The 20,419-nt window shown below is 40.1% G+C and overlaps 1 protein-coding gene across 1 annotated transcript; it reads left to right on the top strand.

Moving 5' to 3' along the window:
• The first annotated feature begins 9 nt into the window (after positions 1-9).
• On the top strand, positions 10-2,281 carry LOC131949337 (uncharacterized). Its single transcript, XM_059311177.1, has 3 exons — positions 10-120; positions 1,244-1,391; positions 1,785-2,281. The coding sequence occupies exons 2-3, from the start codon at positions 1,257-1,259 to the stop codon at positions 2,193-2,195; spliced, it is 546 nt and encodes a 181-aa protein (XP_059167160.1). The 5' UTR covers positions 10-120; positions 1,244-1,256; the 3' UTR covers positions 2,196-2,281.
• The last annotated feature ends 18,138 nt before the right edge of the window (positions 2,282-20,419 follow it).

The raw sequence follows: 20,419 nt of genomic DNA, 5'->3' as shown, positions 1-20,419 counted from the left end.
AAATAGTATTAGATCTATATTAGTAAATCTAAAATTTAGATTCTAAATAGATCTAGATCTAGATTAGTGTGAGGGAGTCAGAATCTCAACGAATACACAACCAACACGATTGATGCTTAGGTATCACAGTATCCTTTATTTCTCCTTAAACCTGTTTGCTTTCACTCCAACTTAGTTAGAGTCAGACTTACTTTCATTCAACTGTCCTCCGCAATCTCCGCATTCATTCCTACCCTCGTTCACTCCGTACAACAACATACACGTCAACACACCCGGCCTCGCATCTCACTACATGATACATACACACACGCAGTGATCCCTTACGCGTATTCACCTTTCATACACATTACATCACCACAATTAGACAGTCAATTAGATCTAGATCTAGATCTAGAGATCTATCTATCAAAAAGAACTAAAAAGAATTAGCGTCACCCCTACCCTTTCTTCTAAAAAAAGTAGCCTAATTAGTTTAATTAAATACTAGTAAAAGTAATTAGTAATTAATAATTATTAGGCCTGTACTGGTCCTAGAGGCCTAAATTTAATTAGATCTAGTAAATTTCGGTAATCTATGTTTTAGTTTTAGGTACATAAAATCGCCCACGACTAGTAATGTGAAAAACAGGTGACTCATTAAATTTTAATAATTATTTCACATTTTGAGGAGGATTTATGACAATTTATATGTATTGAAAAACACAAAAATGATTCCTTGTTTTATTTATGTACCTATTTTTAAACAATTGAATTAAAAATGTTCTGTAATAAATGAAGACTAGCAATGTTTCCAACAGATACAACCATGCTCATTTACTATAGCAGCCATCTTGTTTATTTTTTTTAAATTGTAAACTTAATTAATAGCGCAAGATTCAGGGGAAGCCACTCTAACTTACAGATGGCAGCTTTTTATCTGAGCAAATCCTGCTCGTAAACACTGCTGTTTAAAGTTAATTTCTTGCCTATATTGATATATTTACTTACCCAATGATTTAGGTAGGCCTATATTATTCATTTATCTATAATATTTGACACAAATATATCACAATATATATACTTCTATTAAAGCCTTGACAATGGGGTAACTTTTTCGTACATTACTAGCCGCGGGTGATTTTACGCACCTAAAACGATAGATTACCGGCCTGTTTATTATTTTTATTGTAGAAATAAGAATTATATCTAGATCTAGATCTATAAAAAAATTCTATAAGCCTACCAAAAATTGTTTTCTTTTCAGATAAAAACCCACAATGGATTTTGAAGAAAAAGAAATTCTGACACTTAATCGAGTTGAGCTTGTTGAAAATATTAACATTTTAGATGGATTATATACACAACTTATAGCTCGAAAAGTTCTGACTCAACGTGCAGTTAATCGTATAAAGGTGAGATTTATTCAGTTTATATGTTTTATTTTAAAAGCGTTGTGTTTGAATGTTTTCAAGATTTTTACAGCAAACGGCTACTGCTTTTTTTTTAAACTTTTTAATGAGAGTGATGTTTTGACATCAAATAAAAAGATGTAATAGTACATTAAAAAAATTTATGTTTTATCAATGTTAAAGTAGACCTACTTTAGTTGATGTGGAAACTTGTACATATTTTTGTGCTTCAACTTATGGACTACATATATGTCCATAATTGACAAGGTTCAAATACTCTGTATATAACATTTTAGATCAAATGTAACACCTAAAACTTTGTCTCTAGACTGTTTATTGTTGTCAAGATGTTTCTGCTGGATTGACACATTTTGTTTTCTCTTGAATTTGTTCCAGTCCAATGGCAGACACGCCCCTGAAGATCAGGTAGAAGAACTGCTCAACACTATAGTTCGCCTCAACTGCTATCAGCTGTTCTGTGAGGCTCTGACTGCTGACCACCAGGGACACATTGTTGACATGTACCTGAAGAAGAGCAAGTTAGAGGACCAGGCTGACCCCAGCACACCAGGACCTTCTGCTAGAAAATCTGACCACACAGGGGAGGCAACTAAGAGCAAGAAACTGTGCACCTCAACTGCACCCGATGCCGTGGTTTATGTCAGCGGCTCTGGTCAGGGGTGCCTGTACCATCAGTGTGATCATGTGACACCCGGCCGCAGACAGCGCCCTCATAGACAGCGCAACAATTCTAATCAGCGCAGCAGTTGTGTTAAAAGATCCAGTGGGAAGATTATTTGTTCCTAGAGCTAGTTCAGTTGTGTTAAAAGATCCAGTGGGAAGATTATTTGTTCCTAGAGCTAGTTCAGTTGTGTTAAAAGATCCAGTGGGAAGATTATTTGTTCCTAGAGCTAGTTCAGTTGTGTTAAAAGATCCAGTGGGAAGATTATTTGTTCCTAGAGCTAGTTCAGGTGTGTTAAAAGATCCAGTGGGAAGATTATTTGTTCCTAGAGCTAGTTCAGTTGTGTTAAAAGATCCAGTGGGAAGATTATTTGTTCCTAGAGCTAGTTCAGGTGTGTTAAAAGATCCAGTGGAAAGATCATTTGTTCCTAGAGCTAGTTCAGTTGTGTTAAAAGATCCAGTGGAAAGATCATTTGTTCCTAGAGCTAGTTCAGTTGTGTTAAAAGATCCAGTGGAAAGATCATTTGTTCCTAGAGCTAGTTCAGTTGTGTTAAAAGATCCAGTGGAAAGATCATTTGTTCCTAGAGCTAGTTCAGTTGTGCTAAAAGATCCAGTGGAAAGATCATTTGTTCCTAGAGCTAGTTCAGTTGTGTTAAAAGATCCAGTGGGAAGATTATTTGTTCCTAGAGCTAGTTCAGTTGTGTTAAAAGATCCAGTGGAAAAATCATTTGTTCCTAGAGCTAGTTCATCATGGACAAAATGATGGTTTCAACATTGTTTAAATAATGTTATTGATGACATTGATCAAAATGTTTATTTTTACTGTCTTCACTATGAATTCTAAAAGACTGATTTTAACAATGTACCTATTTATTTCTTTAGATTTTTTTGTGATAACTTTTTCAGTTTTAAAAGCCAAATTTAAAACATTTTTTAGAATATTTATTCTTCTTTGAAATAACATTTGACCATTCGTGATAACTTACAGGAGTCGATGAACTCAGTGTAATTATTTTATAAAATTATATACACCTGGCACAAGCTATAACACAAGACTGGTTTTTATTTTATAACAAATTGTAAATTTAAACTTGTTCATTGTATGCCATTAAATGACTTTTGTTATTATTATACTCTGTAAGATATGAGTAGATTATCATACATGGAAGAATTTCTTTTTAACTTGTGTTGTTTTATTAAATGGCTGCATCTTTTTTGTAATTGTATCCACCTATTTTGTTAGAAAAAAACATTTACTTGTCCCAGTTATAAATATGGCCTTGAAACTAGTGTTACCTGGCAAATTTTTATTTTGTATAGTTTGATAATATAGGCCCACCATACATGCCTTCTATATTTACCCACCTTATAAGCCCACTCTACTGGCCCACCCTTTAGGCCCACTAAGTAATTCCAATACACAGACTCTCCATAAACGTTTTTCTTGTATTAAACATTTATTAAGATCTGCTTATGTTTAATTGATTGGTTAAACAATGTCGTATCACTTGAAAACTTTTCAAAAGATTAGTATTTATACATTTTTTAAAAATACATGTCATACTCTCAATGCTTTGTGTTTAACATTTTGAATGTGGAAAGTAAAACTATAATTTTATGCTGGAAAACATAACCACACTGTTCCCATCAAACCTCGTCACTTTTTAAAAACTCTGAACTTGTTTTTTGCTCATATATGATGTAGCACTGCCATTTATTGAAAACTTTTGTTTCAGGTTTGTAAAGGATAGCTTAGATCAGACATGAGGAAATACTTACTATATAGTTTGTGTGGATCCTAGCCAAAATTGTTCTTTTATGTTGGTTTGTTCAACCATGTCCAATTCTTTGACTGACGATTGAAATATTGTGTAACACTTGATTGATGATTGAAGTAATGTGTTGGTTTATTCAACCATGTCCAATTCTTTGACTGACGATTGAAATATTGTGTAACACTTGACTGATGATTGAAGTAATGTGTTGGTTTATTCAACCATGTCCAATTCTTTGACTGACGATTGAAATATTGTGTAACATTTGATTGATGATTGAAGTAATGTGTTGGTTTATTCAACCATGTCCAATTCTTTGACTGACGATTGAAATATTGTGTAACACTTGACTGATGATTGAAGTAATGTGTTGGTTTATTCAACCATGTCCAATTCTTTGACTGACGATTGAAATATTGTGTAACACTTGATTGATGATTGAAGTAATGTGTTGGTTTATTCAACCATGTCCAATTCTTTGACTGACGATTGAAATATTGTGTAACACTTGACTGATGATTGAAGTAATGTGTTGGTTTATTCAACCATGTCCAATTCTTTGACTGACGATTGAAATATTGTGTAACACTTGATTGATGATTGAAGTAATGTGTTGGTTTATTCAACCATGTCCAATTCTTTGACTGACGATTGAAATATTGTGTAACACTTGATTGATGATTGAAGTATTGTGTAACACTTGACTGATGATTGAAGTAATGTGTTGGTTTATTCAATCATGTCCAATTCTTTGACTGACGATTGAAATATTGTGTAACACTTGACTGATGATTGAAGTAATGTGTTGGTTTATTCAATCATGTCCAATTCTTTGATGATTGAAATATTGTGTAACACTTGACTGATGATTGTAGTAATGTGTGGCTCTTGGCAAATGATTGTATGATAGTGAGATGTTTAAAAAACAATGATTAGTTTTTAATACCAGAGTGACATCCCCTGATAATCTTTTGACTTTCTCTGCGGTGGTCATCTGCATATGACCACTGTAAATCGTTTTCTTAAGGGGGTCGTCGGTAAACAGAGTTTCTTCCAGGCATCTCTTCGGGGGGGCGAAGCCCCCTCGAAAAATTTTTACCGCCCCCCCCCCCGAACAAAATGAAATTTATATAATTTATATAGAAAATATATACTTTTAACAGTGTCCGCCCCCCCGAAGAAAGTTTACCGCCCCCCCCGAAGATTTCAAGTGCCCCCCCCCCCGGAGAAAAAAGTCTGGAAGAAACACTGTCGGTAAATGAGGTCACACTTTTACAACTGTTTTTACCCACGGTCACATCACAAAAAACCAGACCCCCCTTGTCCTATGATGACGTCATACATCAGCCTACAACCGCCCTCAAAATTGCCCCCCCCCCCCCCAAAAAAAAAAAAAAACAACTAAAAACCCAAAGATTTCTTACTAAAATATTGTCTGAGCTTGGTCAACATAGAAAATATATTAATCCATTTTCTAAAACACGAACGGCTAAAATCCACTTTCTAACATTACTCTTTTAAAATGCAAAAGTGTGACGTAACACTTACTGAACCTCCCCCCCCTCCCCCTTCATCACATATCGTCAAAAAATTACGAATTCCCCCGCCACGTAGGAGTGTGAATTGTTTTATCGACGATCCCGTATCAAGATGAAGGGTAGATAATTTATTTATATTTTAAATGAATTGTTTTAAACAGATAATTAAATGAAATTAAAAAGATCATGAGTTGGAGTTTGGCTTGTTTCTGTGTACACCCACCCTCGTGATCAGAAAAGCTTCAGGATTGTATAGGGTCCATCTGATGACATGTGCAGGATTGTGTAGGGTCTATCTGACGTGCAGGATTGTGTAGGGTCCATGTGACGACGTGCAGGATTGTGTAGGGTCCATGTGACGACGTGCAGGATTGTGTAGGGTCCATGTGACGACGTGCAGGATTGTGTAGGGTCCATGTGCAGGATTGTGTAGGGTCCATCTGACATGTGCAGGATTGTGTAGGGTCCATGTGACGACATGTGCAGGATTGTGTAGGGTCCATGTGCAGGATTGTGTAGGGTCCATCTGACATGTGCAGGATTGTGTAGGGTCCATGTGACATGTGCAGGATTGTGTAGGGTCCATGTGACATGTGCAGGATTGTGTAGGGTCCATCTGACATGTGCAGGATTGTGTAGGGTCCATCTGACGACATGTGCAGGATTGTGTAGGGGCCATTTGACGACATGTGCAGGATTGTGTAGGGTCCATGTGCAGGATTGTGTAGGGTCCATGTGCAGGATTGTGTAGGGTCCATCTGACATGTGCAGGATTGTGTAGGGTCCATGTGCAGGATTGTGTAGGGTCCATCTGACATGTGCAGGATTGTGTAGGGTCCATGTGACATGTGCAGGATTGTGTAGGGTCCATCTGATATGTGCAGGATTGTGTAGGGTCCATGTGCAGGATTGTGTAGGGTCCATGTGACGACATGTGCAGGATTGTGTAGGGTCCATGTGCAGGATTGTGTAGTGTACAATCGACATGTGCAGGATTGTGTAGTGTACATTAGACATGTGCAGGATTGTGTAGGGGACATGTGCAGGATTGTGTAGGGTCCATGTGCAGGATTGTGTAGTGTACAATCGACATGTGCAGGATTGTGTAGTGTACATTAGACATGTGCAGGATTGTGTAGGGGACATGTGCAGGATTGTGTAGGGTCCATGTGACATGTGCAGGATTGTGTAGGGTCCATGTGACGACATGTGCAGGATTGTGTAGGGTCCATGTGACATGTGCAGGATTGTGTAGGGTCCATGTGACGTGCAGGATTGTGTAGGGTCCATATGACATGTGCAGGATTGTGTAGGGTCCATGTGACGACATGTGCAGGATTGTATAGGGTCCATCTGACATGTGCAGGATTGTGTAGGGTCCATGTGCAGGATTGTGTAGGGTCCATCTGACGACATGTGCACGATTGTGTAGGGTCCATCTGACATGTGCAGGATTGTGTAGGGGCCATGTGACGACATGTGCAGGATTGTGTAGGGTCCATCTGACATGTGCAGGATTGTATAGGGTCCATCTGACATGTGCAGGATTGTGTAGGGTCCATGTGACGACATGTGCAGGATTGTGTAGGGTCCATGTGACATGTGCAGGATTGTGTAGGGTCCATGTGACGACATGTGCAGGATTGTGTAGGGTCCATGTGACGACATGTGCAGGATTGTGTAGCGTCAATGTGACATGTGCAGGATTGTGTAGGGTCCATGTGACATGTGCAGGATTGTGTAGGGTCCATGTGACGACATGTGCAGGATTGTGTAGGGTCCATGTGCAGGATTGTGTAGGGTCCATGTGCAGGATTGTGTAGGGTCCATGTGACATGTGCAGGATTGTGTAGGGTCCATGTGCAGGATTGTGTAGGGTCCATCTGACATGTGCAGGATTGTGTAGGGTCCATGTGACGACATGTGCAGGATTGTGTAGGGTCCATCTGACGACATGTGCAGGATTGTGTAGGGTCCATCTGACATGTGCAGGATTGTGTAGGGTCCATGTGCAGGATTGTATAGGGTCCATGTGACGACATGTGCAGGATTGTGTAGGGTCCATGTGCAGGATTGTGTAGGGTCCATGTGCAGGATTGTGTAGGGTCCATGTGCAGGATTGTGTAGGGTCCATCTGACATGTGCAGGATTGTGTAGGGTCCATGTGCAGGATTGTGTAGGGTCCATTTGACATGTGCAGGATTGTGTAGGGTCCATGTGCAGGATTGTGTAGGGTCCATGTGACATGTGCAGGATTGTGTAGGGTCCATGTGACGACATGTGAAGGATTGTGTAGGGTCCATGTGCAGGATTGTGTAGGGTCCATGTGCAGGATTGTGTAGGGTCCATCTGACATGTGCAGGATTGTGTAGGGGCCATCTGACATGTGCAGGATTGTGTAGGGTCCATGTGACGACATGTGCAGGATTGTGTAGGGTCCATGTGACATGTGCAGGATTGTGTAGGGTCCATGTGACATGTGCAGGATTGTGTAGGGGCCATCTGACATGTGCAGGATTGTGTAGGGTCCATCTGACATGTGCAGGATTGTGTAGGGTCCATGTGCAGGATTGTGTAGGGGCCATCTGACATGTGCATGATTGTGTAGGGGCCATGTGACATTTGCAGGATTGTGTAGGGTCCATGTGCAGGATTGTGTAGGGTCCATGTGACGACATGTGCAGGATTGTGTAGGGGCCATGTGACATGTGCAGGATTGTGTAGGGTCCATATGACATGTGCAGGATTGTGTAGGGTCCATGTGCAGGATTGTGTAGGGTCCATGTGACGACATGTGCAGGATTGTGTAGGGTCCATGTGCAGGATTGTGTAGGGTCCATGTGCAGGATTGTGTAGGGTCCATCTGACATGTGCAGGATTGTGTAGGGTCCATGTGCAGGATTGTGTAGGGTCCATGTGACGACATGTGCAGGATTGTGTAGGGTCCATGTGCAGGATTGTGTAGGGTCCATGTGACATGTGCAGGATTGTGTAGGGTCCATGTGACATGTGCAGGATTGTGTAGGGTCCATCTGACGACATGTGCAGGATTGTGCAGGGGCCATGTGACGACGTGCAGGATTGTGTAGGGGCCATGTGACGACATGTGCAGGATTGTGTATGGTCCATATGACATGTGCAGGATTGTGTAGGGTCCATGTGACATGTGCAGGATTGTGTAGGGCCATGTGACGACATGTGCAGGATTGTGTAGGGGACATGTGCAGGATTGTGTAGGGTCCATGTGACATGTGCAGGATTGTGTAGGGTCCATGTGACGACATGTGCAGGATTGTGTAGGGGGCCATGTGACGACATGTGCAGGATTGTGTAGGGTCCATGTGACATGTGCAGGATTGTGTAGGGTCCATATGACATGTGCAGGATTGTGTAGGGTCCATATGACATGTGCAGGATTGTGTAGGGTCCATGTGACGACGTGCAGGATTGTGTAGGGTCCATATGACATGTGCAGGATTGTGTAGGGTCCATCTGACATGTGCAGGATTGTGTAGGGTCCATGTGACGACATGTGCAGGATTGTGTAGGGTCCATGTGACATGTGCAGGATTGTGTAGGGGCCATGTGACGACATGTGCAGGATTGTGTAGGGGCCATGTGACATGTGCAGGATTGTGTAGGGTCCATATGACATGTGCAGGATTGTGTAGGTTCCATATGACATGTGCATGATTGTGTAGGGTCCATCTGACATGTGCAGGATTGTGTAGGGTCCATGTGACATGTGCAGGATTGTGTAGGGGCCATGTGACGACATGTGCAGGATTGTGTAGGGTCCATATGACATGTCCAGGATTGTGTAGGGTCCATCTGACATGTGCAGGATTGTGTAGGGTCCATGTGACATGTGCAGGATTGTGTAGGGTCCATGTGACGACATGTGCAGGATTGTGTAGGGGCCATGTGACGACATGTGCAGGATTGTGTAGGGTCCATGTGACATGTGCAGGATTGTGTAGGGTCCATGTGACATGTGCAGGATTGTGTAGGGTCCATGTGACGACATGCAGGATTGTGTAGGGTCCATGTGACATGTGCAGGATTGTGTAGGGTCCATGTGATATGTGCAGGATTGTGTAGGGTCCATGTGACATGTGCAGGATTGTGTAGCGTCCATGTGCAGGATTGTGTAGGGGCCATGTGACATGTGCTGGATTGTTTTTTATTACATGTGCAGAATTGTTTGTATGACATGTACAGGATTATGTAGGGTTTGTCTGACTACTTGTGCTGGGAGCCTGGTGTGATTAATGGGGAGAAATTCAGATTGGCCGTCATACGTGGGGGGGCTTGGGGATCAGAGAGTGAGGGTAGGCTTAGCTAGGTATGGTTGTTTTGTTTGTTAACAAAAAACGTCCGCCATCGTAGATTATCGGCGTTTTGCCTCAGGTCTCAGCATCGCTACAGCGGACAGCGTAGATCTAGTTGTCACATAGCGACGAGAGGCTAGTCTGTGAGCGCGCGCTCTCTTTGTGCCAGATAAAACTGTATTTGTATGAGCCAATCTCCTATTTAGATTTAAAAAAAAAATATATATTTTTAGGACTAGCGATGGCGTTAGAGTCGTGTGATAAAAATTTAATATCTCAATTTCATTCTATTTTTGTGGCGTTAATATAGCTACCATAAAAAAATAGGCAAATGTAAATATTGTTTTATTCAAAATATATAGAGAAAAATAAATTAGGCTTAGATTGCTGTATAAGTAACTATTTCAAACGGTGTAAAAAAAAAAGCTCAAAGGACATCTTTACTGCAAGTTTCACAAGGAGTAGAACCTAGAACACCATTAGGTGAAGGTCGGTGTTCGACATTCTTAATTCACTAAGGATGCAGGGTGAGTACATACAGTGGACGATTTCATTTGCGATGTGTAGGAATTATGTCATCATACAATATGTCCGTTTGACAGTGTGGAGGGGGTGGGGTTGTTGAACTTTATAAAATGTATCAATGAAATAAATTTTCCACATCCGGTGTTCTGAAGTTGTTTTCTGACTGTAAACTGGCGTTAATTTCACACGTGTTAAATTCCTAATACACTTATACTGTGATACATTTCACATGTGTTAAATTCTTTACACTTAGATTCAATTCTGTAATACCTTTTATTTTCCGAGTAATAGGCCCCCAGAGTAATTTTGGTGCAACCGTTGATTTTCAATAGCGCAGCCATTTTTTTTTCAAATCGAGTTAAATTTTACATTCTATAGGATGAAATGCATCAAACAGGTTTGTTGTTTATGATGGGTTGTTGAGGTCAAGGTCGTATTGGCTTACATGTCGTCTGCTTGTCGGCCAATGCCCCACAGCGCTATAGTTTGGTTTTAGCTACATCCGTTTGTAAGACAGGTTTAAACTATTGATAGCCATGGTGTCTAATTTAAACTAACATTTCCTTATTTTGGAGGTCTATGTAGGTGTGTGTATCTTTGTAAAATATATGTGTGTTTGTGCGTTTATATGTGTGAAATGTTGACATATCCTGCGGGCATAATTTAAAACAAAAATAGGAGTCGAATTATAAAACAAATTAAAAAACGGTAAAACTAAATTTATTTTCTATTCTGGCGAAAACTAGCTCGCTAAAGACTAAAGTACATGTCATTGTTGCTATTAAACATTACTCTACCATTTGTTGCTATTATCGTCTTCTTCTTTGTTCTTAATTGTAAAGTTCGAACACAATTTAAGTGTTACGTACCAAATTGTGTGAAGCTATTGAGGCCGTTGATTCCGACTTCAGCCTGTTTTTCGTTCTAGATTTGTTTCCATAGCCTTTGTCCAAAGTCCAAGAGCAAACTACATGCCAGCAGTTGCTGTCCCCAGCTATCCAGGCTCAACTACCCGGGAGTTCGAACTCGGGACTTTTCGAATTAGCAGATATGAGCTTTACCTACCCGACCAAGCCGACCCACGTTGCTGATATGTAAAGACTTATACTGTAAGATCGTACATTGTCTGTGTCGTGGGGCGGCGTGGTCGGGTGGTAGAGCGCTTGACTACTAACCCAAATGTCTCGTGGTCGGATATCGGACTAGAGTCTGTTTCGTGTCTTAGTCCACCCAGCTCTGATGGATAGACCCACCTGCCTCCCATTTATGGGAACGTAAATAATCACTTCATATGCCATGGTCAAGAAACAGATGAGCTTTACATAGATTGTCAGTTCGAAAAGGGAACTTAACGTTTTATTGACAAAGTCACTCTGTCTAGACCAAGTAAGTCGATGCTCCCTCGATACGACAGCTTGTAAAGAAATTGGAATCTGTTTTGTAAGGATTTAAAAAAAATGTTATTTAATATTCTTTAAGAAGCACTAATGGAATGTCTTGTAAATGGTTGGTAAAAATATCTGACTGAAAGAATAACTTTTAACTGAGGCTTTGGGTTAGAGATTATAAGCGTAACCAAGTGCGCCATACATGCATTACATTTTGTTCAATTAGAAGATGGGCGTGGCTAATTAAACGAACCGTTAAATTACAGCAGAATCGCGTACTTGCCATAAAGGATCATTACAAAGTCAATATTACAAGAAAATTAAGATGTTATTTTTCTAGATTGGTTGCAAGTAGATTTAATAATGAAAAGATGGTAGGATGACTTCATTTGTTAAATTGGGCATTTGATTGTGTGTCTTTATAATAGTTTATATACAATGATGTTTAGTGTAAACTTCCATGGAATCATCCATAAACGACGTCACACTTTGTTAATTTATTTGACACCCCCCCCCATCTGACCCCCATCCATATCCTCACAAAAATCCAGCCAGTTCCACTCAAATGACGTCATATTTCATCATACAACCCTTAAAATGGCATTTTGTGTTTATATAAAAAGATTTCTTTCTAAATATATACATGGCTATTTTTAACATTAATTTAATCAATGTTTTTTTTGCTATTTACAAAAAAAAAGTCTCTAATTAACGCGATATAACTTCTAAAATTCAGCGTTAATAATTAGCTTAAAAAATAATTCCCACTCTTTCTAGACACAAATAGAACATTCCACCCCCCCCCCCAGTCCTGGGAGTGTGACGTAGTTGACTCAAACCTTAAAATAAAAAAGACCTGTTGGTATAAATGTAAACATCAAATCAGAAAATTCCAGTTGATAAAAAAGTAAATAGCAGTTAAAAGATAGCCTGCCTGGCCTATAATTGAAACCCTCCCTATCATTTTAATCCTATTTTTATTTAGGTTGATTATCCTCTTCAGTTCCTATGTCAAAAATTGTTCTCGTTAGCCATCATTGATTATCGAACTTGTGTCAGACTTTCTACCACCATTTATACTTTAATTAAAGAACAATTCTGCCGTATATTTATTACGAATCTATATTGGTTTCAGTAACTAAATGAATCACAGTTTTATAAAAAAATATTTTTTACAGTTATTTTAAAACATTTTAAAATTGTATAACAATAAGATGGCATTTAAATTTTACCTGGGGTGTGCTTAGTCTTGGGAAGGCCAAGGAAAAAAATTAAAATCGATTTAAACGTTAATCGTTTCATAGTTGACTGTTCCAAAGTTTCCTACAAAAACCAATTCTAGATGAACAGGGTTGAGTGGGGAGAACGAGACTGAACTGAGCTACTACAATGCCACTGAGAGATTAAATATTTGATACTTCTGTTACTTACAGTATCATCTTTGGGTAAGTTGATAGCAAGCAGAAACATCAAGTTTTAATTTTGAGACAGTTGTAAGGCTAATAGAAAGTAGTGAAGGATGTCTGTATTGATATGATCATTAACCTATTTGGAGGTACAGAACCCCAACCAGTTTCATATTTGTTTCACTGAACCCTTCGGAGTAGTTCTATCGTCCGCACTGACAAAATCCGAACTTGAATCATGTTAGTCGGGTGTGTGTCTTGACCTCCGTGAACCCCTGAGACGGTTCACCATTCGATCGAACCCAGGTTAAGAACCTTTGGATTAACCCTTAAAAAAGCCAAGGCATATTACTAAGGGCAACAACCCTTGACTAAAGACTACAACCGATTGACTAAGGGCTACAACCGATTGACTAAGGGCAATAACCGATTGACTAAGGGCTACAACCGATTGACTAAGGGCTACAACCGATTGACTAAGGGCTACAACCCTTGACTAAAGACTACAACCGATTGACTAAGGGCTACAACCGATTGACTAAGGGCAATAACCGATTGACTAAGGGCTACAACCGATTTACTAAGGGCTACAACCGATTGACTAAGGGCAATAACCCATTGACTAAGGGCTACAACCGATTGACTAAGGGCTACAACCGATTGACTAAGGGCTACAACCGATTGACTAAGGGCTACAACCGATTGACTAAGGGCTACAACCGATTGACTAAGGGCAATAACCGATTGACTAAGGGCTACAACCGATTGACTAAGGGCTACAACCGATTTACTAAGGGCTACAACCGATTGACTAAGGGCTACAACCGATTGACTAAGGGCTACAACCGATTGACTAAGGGCTACAACCGATTGACTAAGGGCTACAACCGATTGACTAAGGGCTATTACCGATTGACTAAGGGCTACAACCGATTTACTAAGGGCTACAACCGATTGACTAAGGGCTACAACCGATTTACTAAGGGCTACAACCGATTGACTAAGGGCTACAACCGATTGACTAAGGGCTACAACCGATTGACTAAGGGCTATTACCGATGAATAAGGGCTATTGCCGACAACTAAGGGTTATGATCGAGGAAAGGATTGCAGATTAACGGTTCTCCATCAAGTTTTCTTCTACGCTCTATCGGCAAGCGGGGGGGGGGGGGGGGGGGGGGGGAGGAATCGAAATGACACTTTTTTTTGCATTACACAAAGTAAATTGAAAATAGAAATTGAATTAAAGGTGTTATTACATTTTTTTTTTGTAAATTGTAATTGAAGTTGATCAATATTCGTAAGGTTGACCGAGCGGAGATAATATTTTTATAAAGGAATTGATGTTTAAAATTACTGTTTAAAAAAATGGAAATTGCAATTGTGTAGGGGTGTAGGCTACTGTAGGCTGAGGTCTATCGTAATTTTTGGGTTGGGAGGGCCTGGCTGTTTTTGATAATATTAAATATGTGACTATGGTTAAGTGGAGGGAGGTGGGGGTGGGGGGGGGAGATATGGGGAAATAGTCGGACCCCCCCCCCAAGGGCCAGATAAATCTCGCATAGACTAATGTATGTTTCAATATGTATTTTAAAATTTGCTTACAATTGTAACGAAGTCAGTTTGTGATCGATTCTGCACTAATTTAAATATCTAAAATAGGTTATTTATGTTTGTCTTATTAAACTATTTTAAAGTCTTTTATAAAGGTTTATTTTCTATATTAAAACAAAGATATTATTCTTTTGCCCAAAATGTTGCTGTTTTTGTCTGTGGATTAATAAATAGAATGACGAAAATAGGTGCATTTGTGTCCTCTTTTGTTAATCAGTGACGTCATGGCTGTGACTTGTTACGTCACCAGCAGGCGACCAGTTGCTGTGGTTTGAATGCCATCATGTTTTACAATGAGACCTCTCATAGTGACAGAACCTCCTATTGTGTTTGTCAGAGAACAGAAGCATCTATTTTTCTATTGTTTTATGTCAGGGTCGAAATAACAAGGCTAAAATTGACACAAAATTATTTAAATTTTTTTTTTAATGGGCATCGATGATATGATAAGGAGAAAAGTTAATCGATATCTTCTGCTAGCTGTAACGTCACAGACTTGTACGGGCTCCTTGTTGTATGGTATTTGATTACAAATTACGATTTCTTGTGGTTTTTGTCGGTCACGTTTTGTCGTGGACGGCAGGAACTGAGACTGGAAGATGTCTTATCATGTAGGACTAGGACATTTTTTATTGGGCTAGGACATGTTTATCATATAGGACTAGGACAATATTTATAGGGCTAGGACAATTTTTATTGGGCTAGGACATGTTTATCATGGAGGACTACAGTAGGACTTGTAGTACAAGGACATTTTTGATAGGAAGATTGTAATATGAACTCATTCAAATCGATCCAATCTTATCTTCTTGTATTTTTAATTATAGTTACATATCGATTAAATAGAAGATTTCTGTTCCATTAGATATACTCTATCCCAAAGCATATAGCCAACGTGCAACTTTCATTTTAAAAAAATCTTTAAATTTATTCAATTTTTTCAATCTTAAATATTATTTAAAATAAAACTAAATTTTCATTTTCTTGGTATTATATTTAAACAAATTTGATTGGAACACGAGATCTGGCTGTTGTGTAATTCACGTTTAATTTTTTTTAATATCAGAAACGAACCCAAAATGACGGGAGTTATTTACTCTTTAATTTAAATTGAGCCGGAAACAGAAAGGGAGATAACTCTAGGGCACTTCATTTCTTTAAAATCACATTGAGATTTTTCCTATTAAAATACCTAAAAAATGTTGGTAAATAAGATACTTAAAATAATTTTTAGCGCAATTTCCATTCTGGAGAATTGCGTTTATTAACCCGTCATTTCTGGATGTATGAATGTATGAATGAATGGATGTGTGTCCGCAGCTTTAAGTCGTATCTCCTACTCAACGAAGCAATATCGAAGACTAGTTCCGAAAGCAATTATGTTAAGCAAGTTACGAGGATGAACATAGGCCATAAAAATTCCGGGTTTCTTTCATGGATTTCCCGGAAAAGCCAAAAAACCTCGAAAATGCAGTTTTTGGCCCATATCTCGGCAACCAGACCACTTAGCGACTTGAAACATGTAACAATCGATTCCTGCCATAATTTAGAACGATATTGCCGAAAAGTTTTCAAAATATCCTTTCGTTCGGTCACACATTTTTTTTTAATTAATTAAAATTTGGACCAAATTAGTAGGCATTTTATCCAACCACACCACACGCGTCATCACGTTCAATAGCTGCGCTATCACGTTCAATGGCTGCGTCATCACGTTCAGTAGCTAGGCGCGCAATGGTTTTTAGTCATGTAACTCTATTGTAAATAAAACATGTATTTTAACCAATGGTTTTACTAACCCTGCTCTTGATTTACGCTACGACAGAGCTATTTTTAGATAACATAAGGAAATTGCGCTTAAATGTCACTAGACTTTTTAATTAACTTGTTTTTTTAAATTTTTATTTAGTTACAGAAAATACTAAAAACATAAAATACATCCAATCTTTAGTAAAGTCCGAAAAAAACCAGACAGACAGGATTTTATAACCATTTTAATTGTAACTACGCCGTGCAAGATTTTAAAATTAATTTATGCACCTCTCAAATACCTTTGAGACTTTTCTCGCTGGTGTCCATTACATGCACAAACTTTAGACAAATCTCCTCGATCATCATATAACTAATTTTCCGATACATTAAAAATAGAATTTGAGCCCAAAAGTGCGTAGCTGTACTCATTTTAAATGCATCAAGAACAAAAAAAAACCAAACAAACAACGGTATCTAAATACATAAACACATACTTATACACAGTGGCGTAGCGAGGTCGGGTGTCACCCGGTGCGGCACTTAATGGTGTCATCCCCCCAGAGGCGACAAACTTTCCCGGGGACAAACTTTCAATTTTCGATGTACACCCCCCTCAAACTTTCGATTTGCACCCCCCCCCCGTCAAACTTTCGATTTGCACCTCTTAAAAGACTATTTATCACTCATATTAAGTGGAATTATCTTTTTTCTCTGTATATTTTCTTATTTTTTGCCTTGGTGTCACCCCCCCCCCCCCCTAAATAGTGTCACCAGCCCCCCCCCCCCCTCGCTACGCCTCTGCTTATACACATATACATACATGTAACGAGCGAACATTTATCCTGCCGACAACGCCAATTGTAACGAGCCAACAGTTACCATGCTCGCAACGCCACATGTAATGAGACCTAATTGCCTGTAGTGCCACGTGTTAACGAGTTTAACCACTCATTCTAGACAACATTGACCACAGTATAGATACTCAAGATGCAGGTTCGCTATTGATCCTTTATTACATGAATCAAGAAATGCTTCATAATAACACAATAAATCAACAGGAATGCTTCTCAATAATAGTCTGAATCAACTGACCCCTAACAGTCCTTCACTAGGCTTTATATAACTGAATCCACATGTCTATAATCCTTCTTAACACAATACGGCTAACCCGTTCTATAACCGACTTGACATAGTCACACAGACTGACTGATCTAAGCCAGCGATGAAAGAGGTAAGAGACCGGAAAAGGGGCGAGCTCAGCCGTCTCCTCCTATTTATCCCCTGAAATCGTAGTCGTACTTGTATCCATTTCCGTAATCGATACTTGTAATCGATGTCTCCGAATACCAACGGCGCAGTTTCTGACGTACAGTCCGATCCAATAAAACATCTGCATCCCATCAATCAAAGTTGACAGATCGTCTGAATCTTCCTCGTACCATTTCCCAAAATAGCACGCGTTGGCTTTGAGGTTGTTATCCGTCCGATCTAATAAACCACCTGTTATGGTTGCATCAGATTGTAACTGCGTCGCGGCTTATCGTTCGTTATCATTTGTAACTGGTAGTTAGGCCTACCCCAGTTACATCCACCCCTGCCTTTTTTTGTGTGTTATTAACCACAAACAACGCTTGGCAGGTGCAATCCTTCAAAGTCAATCATACCATCATACAAAAATTTATTGTTCCACTCACTGTCAATGTCGTCCCATTCGCATATGATTGACAGTTATACCTATTTCACATCAACTGTGTCCACATAATCCTCCTCAGACACAACACAGTTCTAGAATTCACATCCACCTTTTTCATTTGGTGCTTTCACCAGTTCACTTTTATAGCTTTTTGAACAGTCTGTTCTCATACCAGCGCGACCATGAAAGAATTGATGATTGCTGACAAAAAATTTCGTATTCTTTCTGTTCCTCAAACTTCTCCGCGGACCACTTATCTGATGGTCTACTGTCTCTTTGCTTCTGGAGGGACCGGGATCCTCATTGTTGCCGGTATCCTCCCCTTGTGTATCGCTGTTGTTCTGTTGATGGTGACATTGTTTCGGGATGGGTATGTGAATTTCCGTTGTAACTTCCGGTTCCCTAATTGTCTTGGGTTTCTCTATGTGTAACTGCTCTTCTTGCCTATTCCAATATTTCTTTAATTGAGCAATATTCGCCCACCGATCCGGTTTGGCGTGATCGATGGGTCTTATCTTAAAGGGGCCACCTGCTGCTTTAGGCATCTCCACGACTTGCCATATCTCCTGTCCCCAGAGGTCGTGGATCTTGTTTCTGCCTAACGGGTGGCTACGCAGTAATACCCTGTCGTTCAGTTCGAGTGGCGGGTCCTTTGTCTGTATCGGCGGTTCCCTTCGCCGAGATTCATGTTCTAGTCTTTCCTGTACTACCCTGTACATTTCTCTAATTCTTCTCATATGTTCATTCACATATTCCAGTGCGGTGTATGAGCCAGTCATACTCTCCCTTTTTCCTAAGAACAAATCAAGAGGGAGTCGAGCCTCCCGTCCGAACAGCAACATGTGTGGCGAAAAGCCGGTTGTGGCATGTGGGGTGCAGTTGTATAGATATACCAACTCTGGGAGAAAATCCGGCCAACGTTTTTTCTGTTCAGGTTCTAGAGTACGCAGCAAATCATGCATGCTGCGGTTGAACCGTTCGCACTGTCCGTTTCCTTTCGGATTAAATGTGGTTGTTCTGGATTTGTTGATCCCGTAGTGACTGCACAGTTGGTTAATTACTTCTGACTCAAAGGCCCTTCCTTGGTCAGAGTGTAATTGTCTTGGTATGCCATATTTGATGAACCAATGTTCTAATAAGACCTTTGCCACTGTTTTGGCAGTCTGATCTCGTGTGGGCACCGCCACAGTCCATTTGGTGAATACATCAGTCATTACCAACACATGTTCCGTCCCATCCGATGATTGCTCCAACGACGTAAAGTCCATAGCCACAATCTCTAGTGGTTTTGTCGCCAGTAGGTGTCCTGATGGCTGTCTCATTTTGACAACTGGCATTTTCGCATGCTGACACCTCACACAAGCCTCACAATGGCGTTTGACCTCCATTTCCATATTGGGCCAGTAACACCTCCGTCGTAAAATTTTGTGCGTCCTGTCCTGACCCTGGTGTCCTGCCCTGTCATGTGCCAACCTTAGCACTTCTTCTCGTAATTGTCCCGGCACCACCACCTGGTGTATTGTGCCATCAATTTGGTCATGAATTCTCCGCATGAGAACACCATCCTTTATACTGAGACGGTTCCACTGACTCAGTATTTTCTTTGTTTCTCGACCAAATTGTTCTCTTTCCCTTCTTCCTGGGAATTTTTGTTCCTGGACGTGTTTCAATAGCGGTTGTAAGCCACTATCCGTTCTCTGGGCATCTCTTATCTTTTTGTGATTAAGGCAATTAAAATCACTACTGTCCATATGTTCGGGCTCTGTGGATATGTGCTCCACCCCGGTCTGCCCGTTCTGCATCACTTGTACCCCATGAGGGATATCTGTTGACGCTCTGACCTCACATATTCCTGTCAGCGTTTCTTCCTCATCACCCGGTTTCTCGTAAGGATTCCTTGATAAAGCGTCCGCATTGCCATTGGACCGCCCCGGGCGATATTTTATCTCCAGGTCAAAGAGTGCCAATTCTGCTGCCCATCGCTGTTCGATGGATCCTAACTTTGCTGTCTTTAGGTGACTCAAGGGGTTATTGTCAGTGTATACCACACATTTAGCACCTAAGAGATAGTCCCTGAATTTCTCAGTCACAGCCCATTTTAATGTCAAAAGTTCTAGTTTCATGGCGCTGTAATTTGTCATGTTCTTCTCTGATTCCTTCAGAGCTCGACTGGCATACGCAATAACCCTGAAACCTTGCTTTTGTTGTTGTGATAGCACAGCTCCCAGACCTTTAGAGCTGGCGTCGATTTCTAACCGAAATGGTTTGTCAAAGTCCGCGTATCCCAATATCGGCGCCTCTGTCAAAGCCTTTTTCAAGAGCTCAAAC

The sequence above is a fragment of the Physella acuta genome, unplaced genomic scaffold, assembly GCF_028476545.2.
Source record: "Physella acuta isolate Inbredline_101_S28 unplaced genomic scaffold, ASM2847654v3 ptg000689l, whole genome shotgun sequence".
Classification (NCBI taxonomy): Eukaryota; Metazoa; Mollusca; class Gastropoda; family Physidae; genus Physella; species Physella acuta.
Note: the sequence above shows the minus strand (reverse complement) of the source record. Positions and strands in the feature narration are given on the sequence as shown.

Coding starts and splice junctions, on each gene's coding strand:
- LOC131949337 (XM_059311177.1), top strand. CDS start 1,257: ATGGATTTTGAAGAAAAAGAAATTCTGACACTTAATCGAGTTGAGCTT. Junction 1,392..1,784: donor GTGCAGTTAATCGTATAAAG/GTGAGATTTATT, acceptor AATTTGTTCCAG/TCCAATGGCAGACACGCCCC.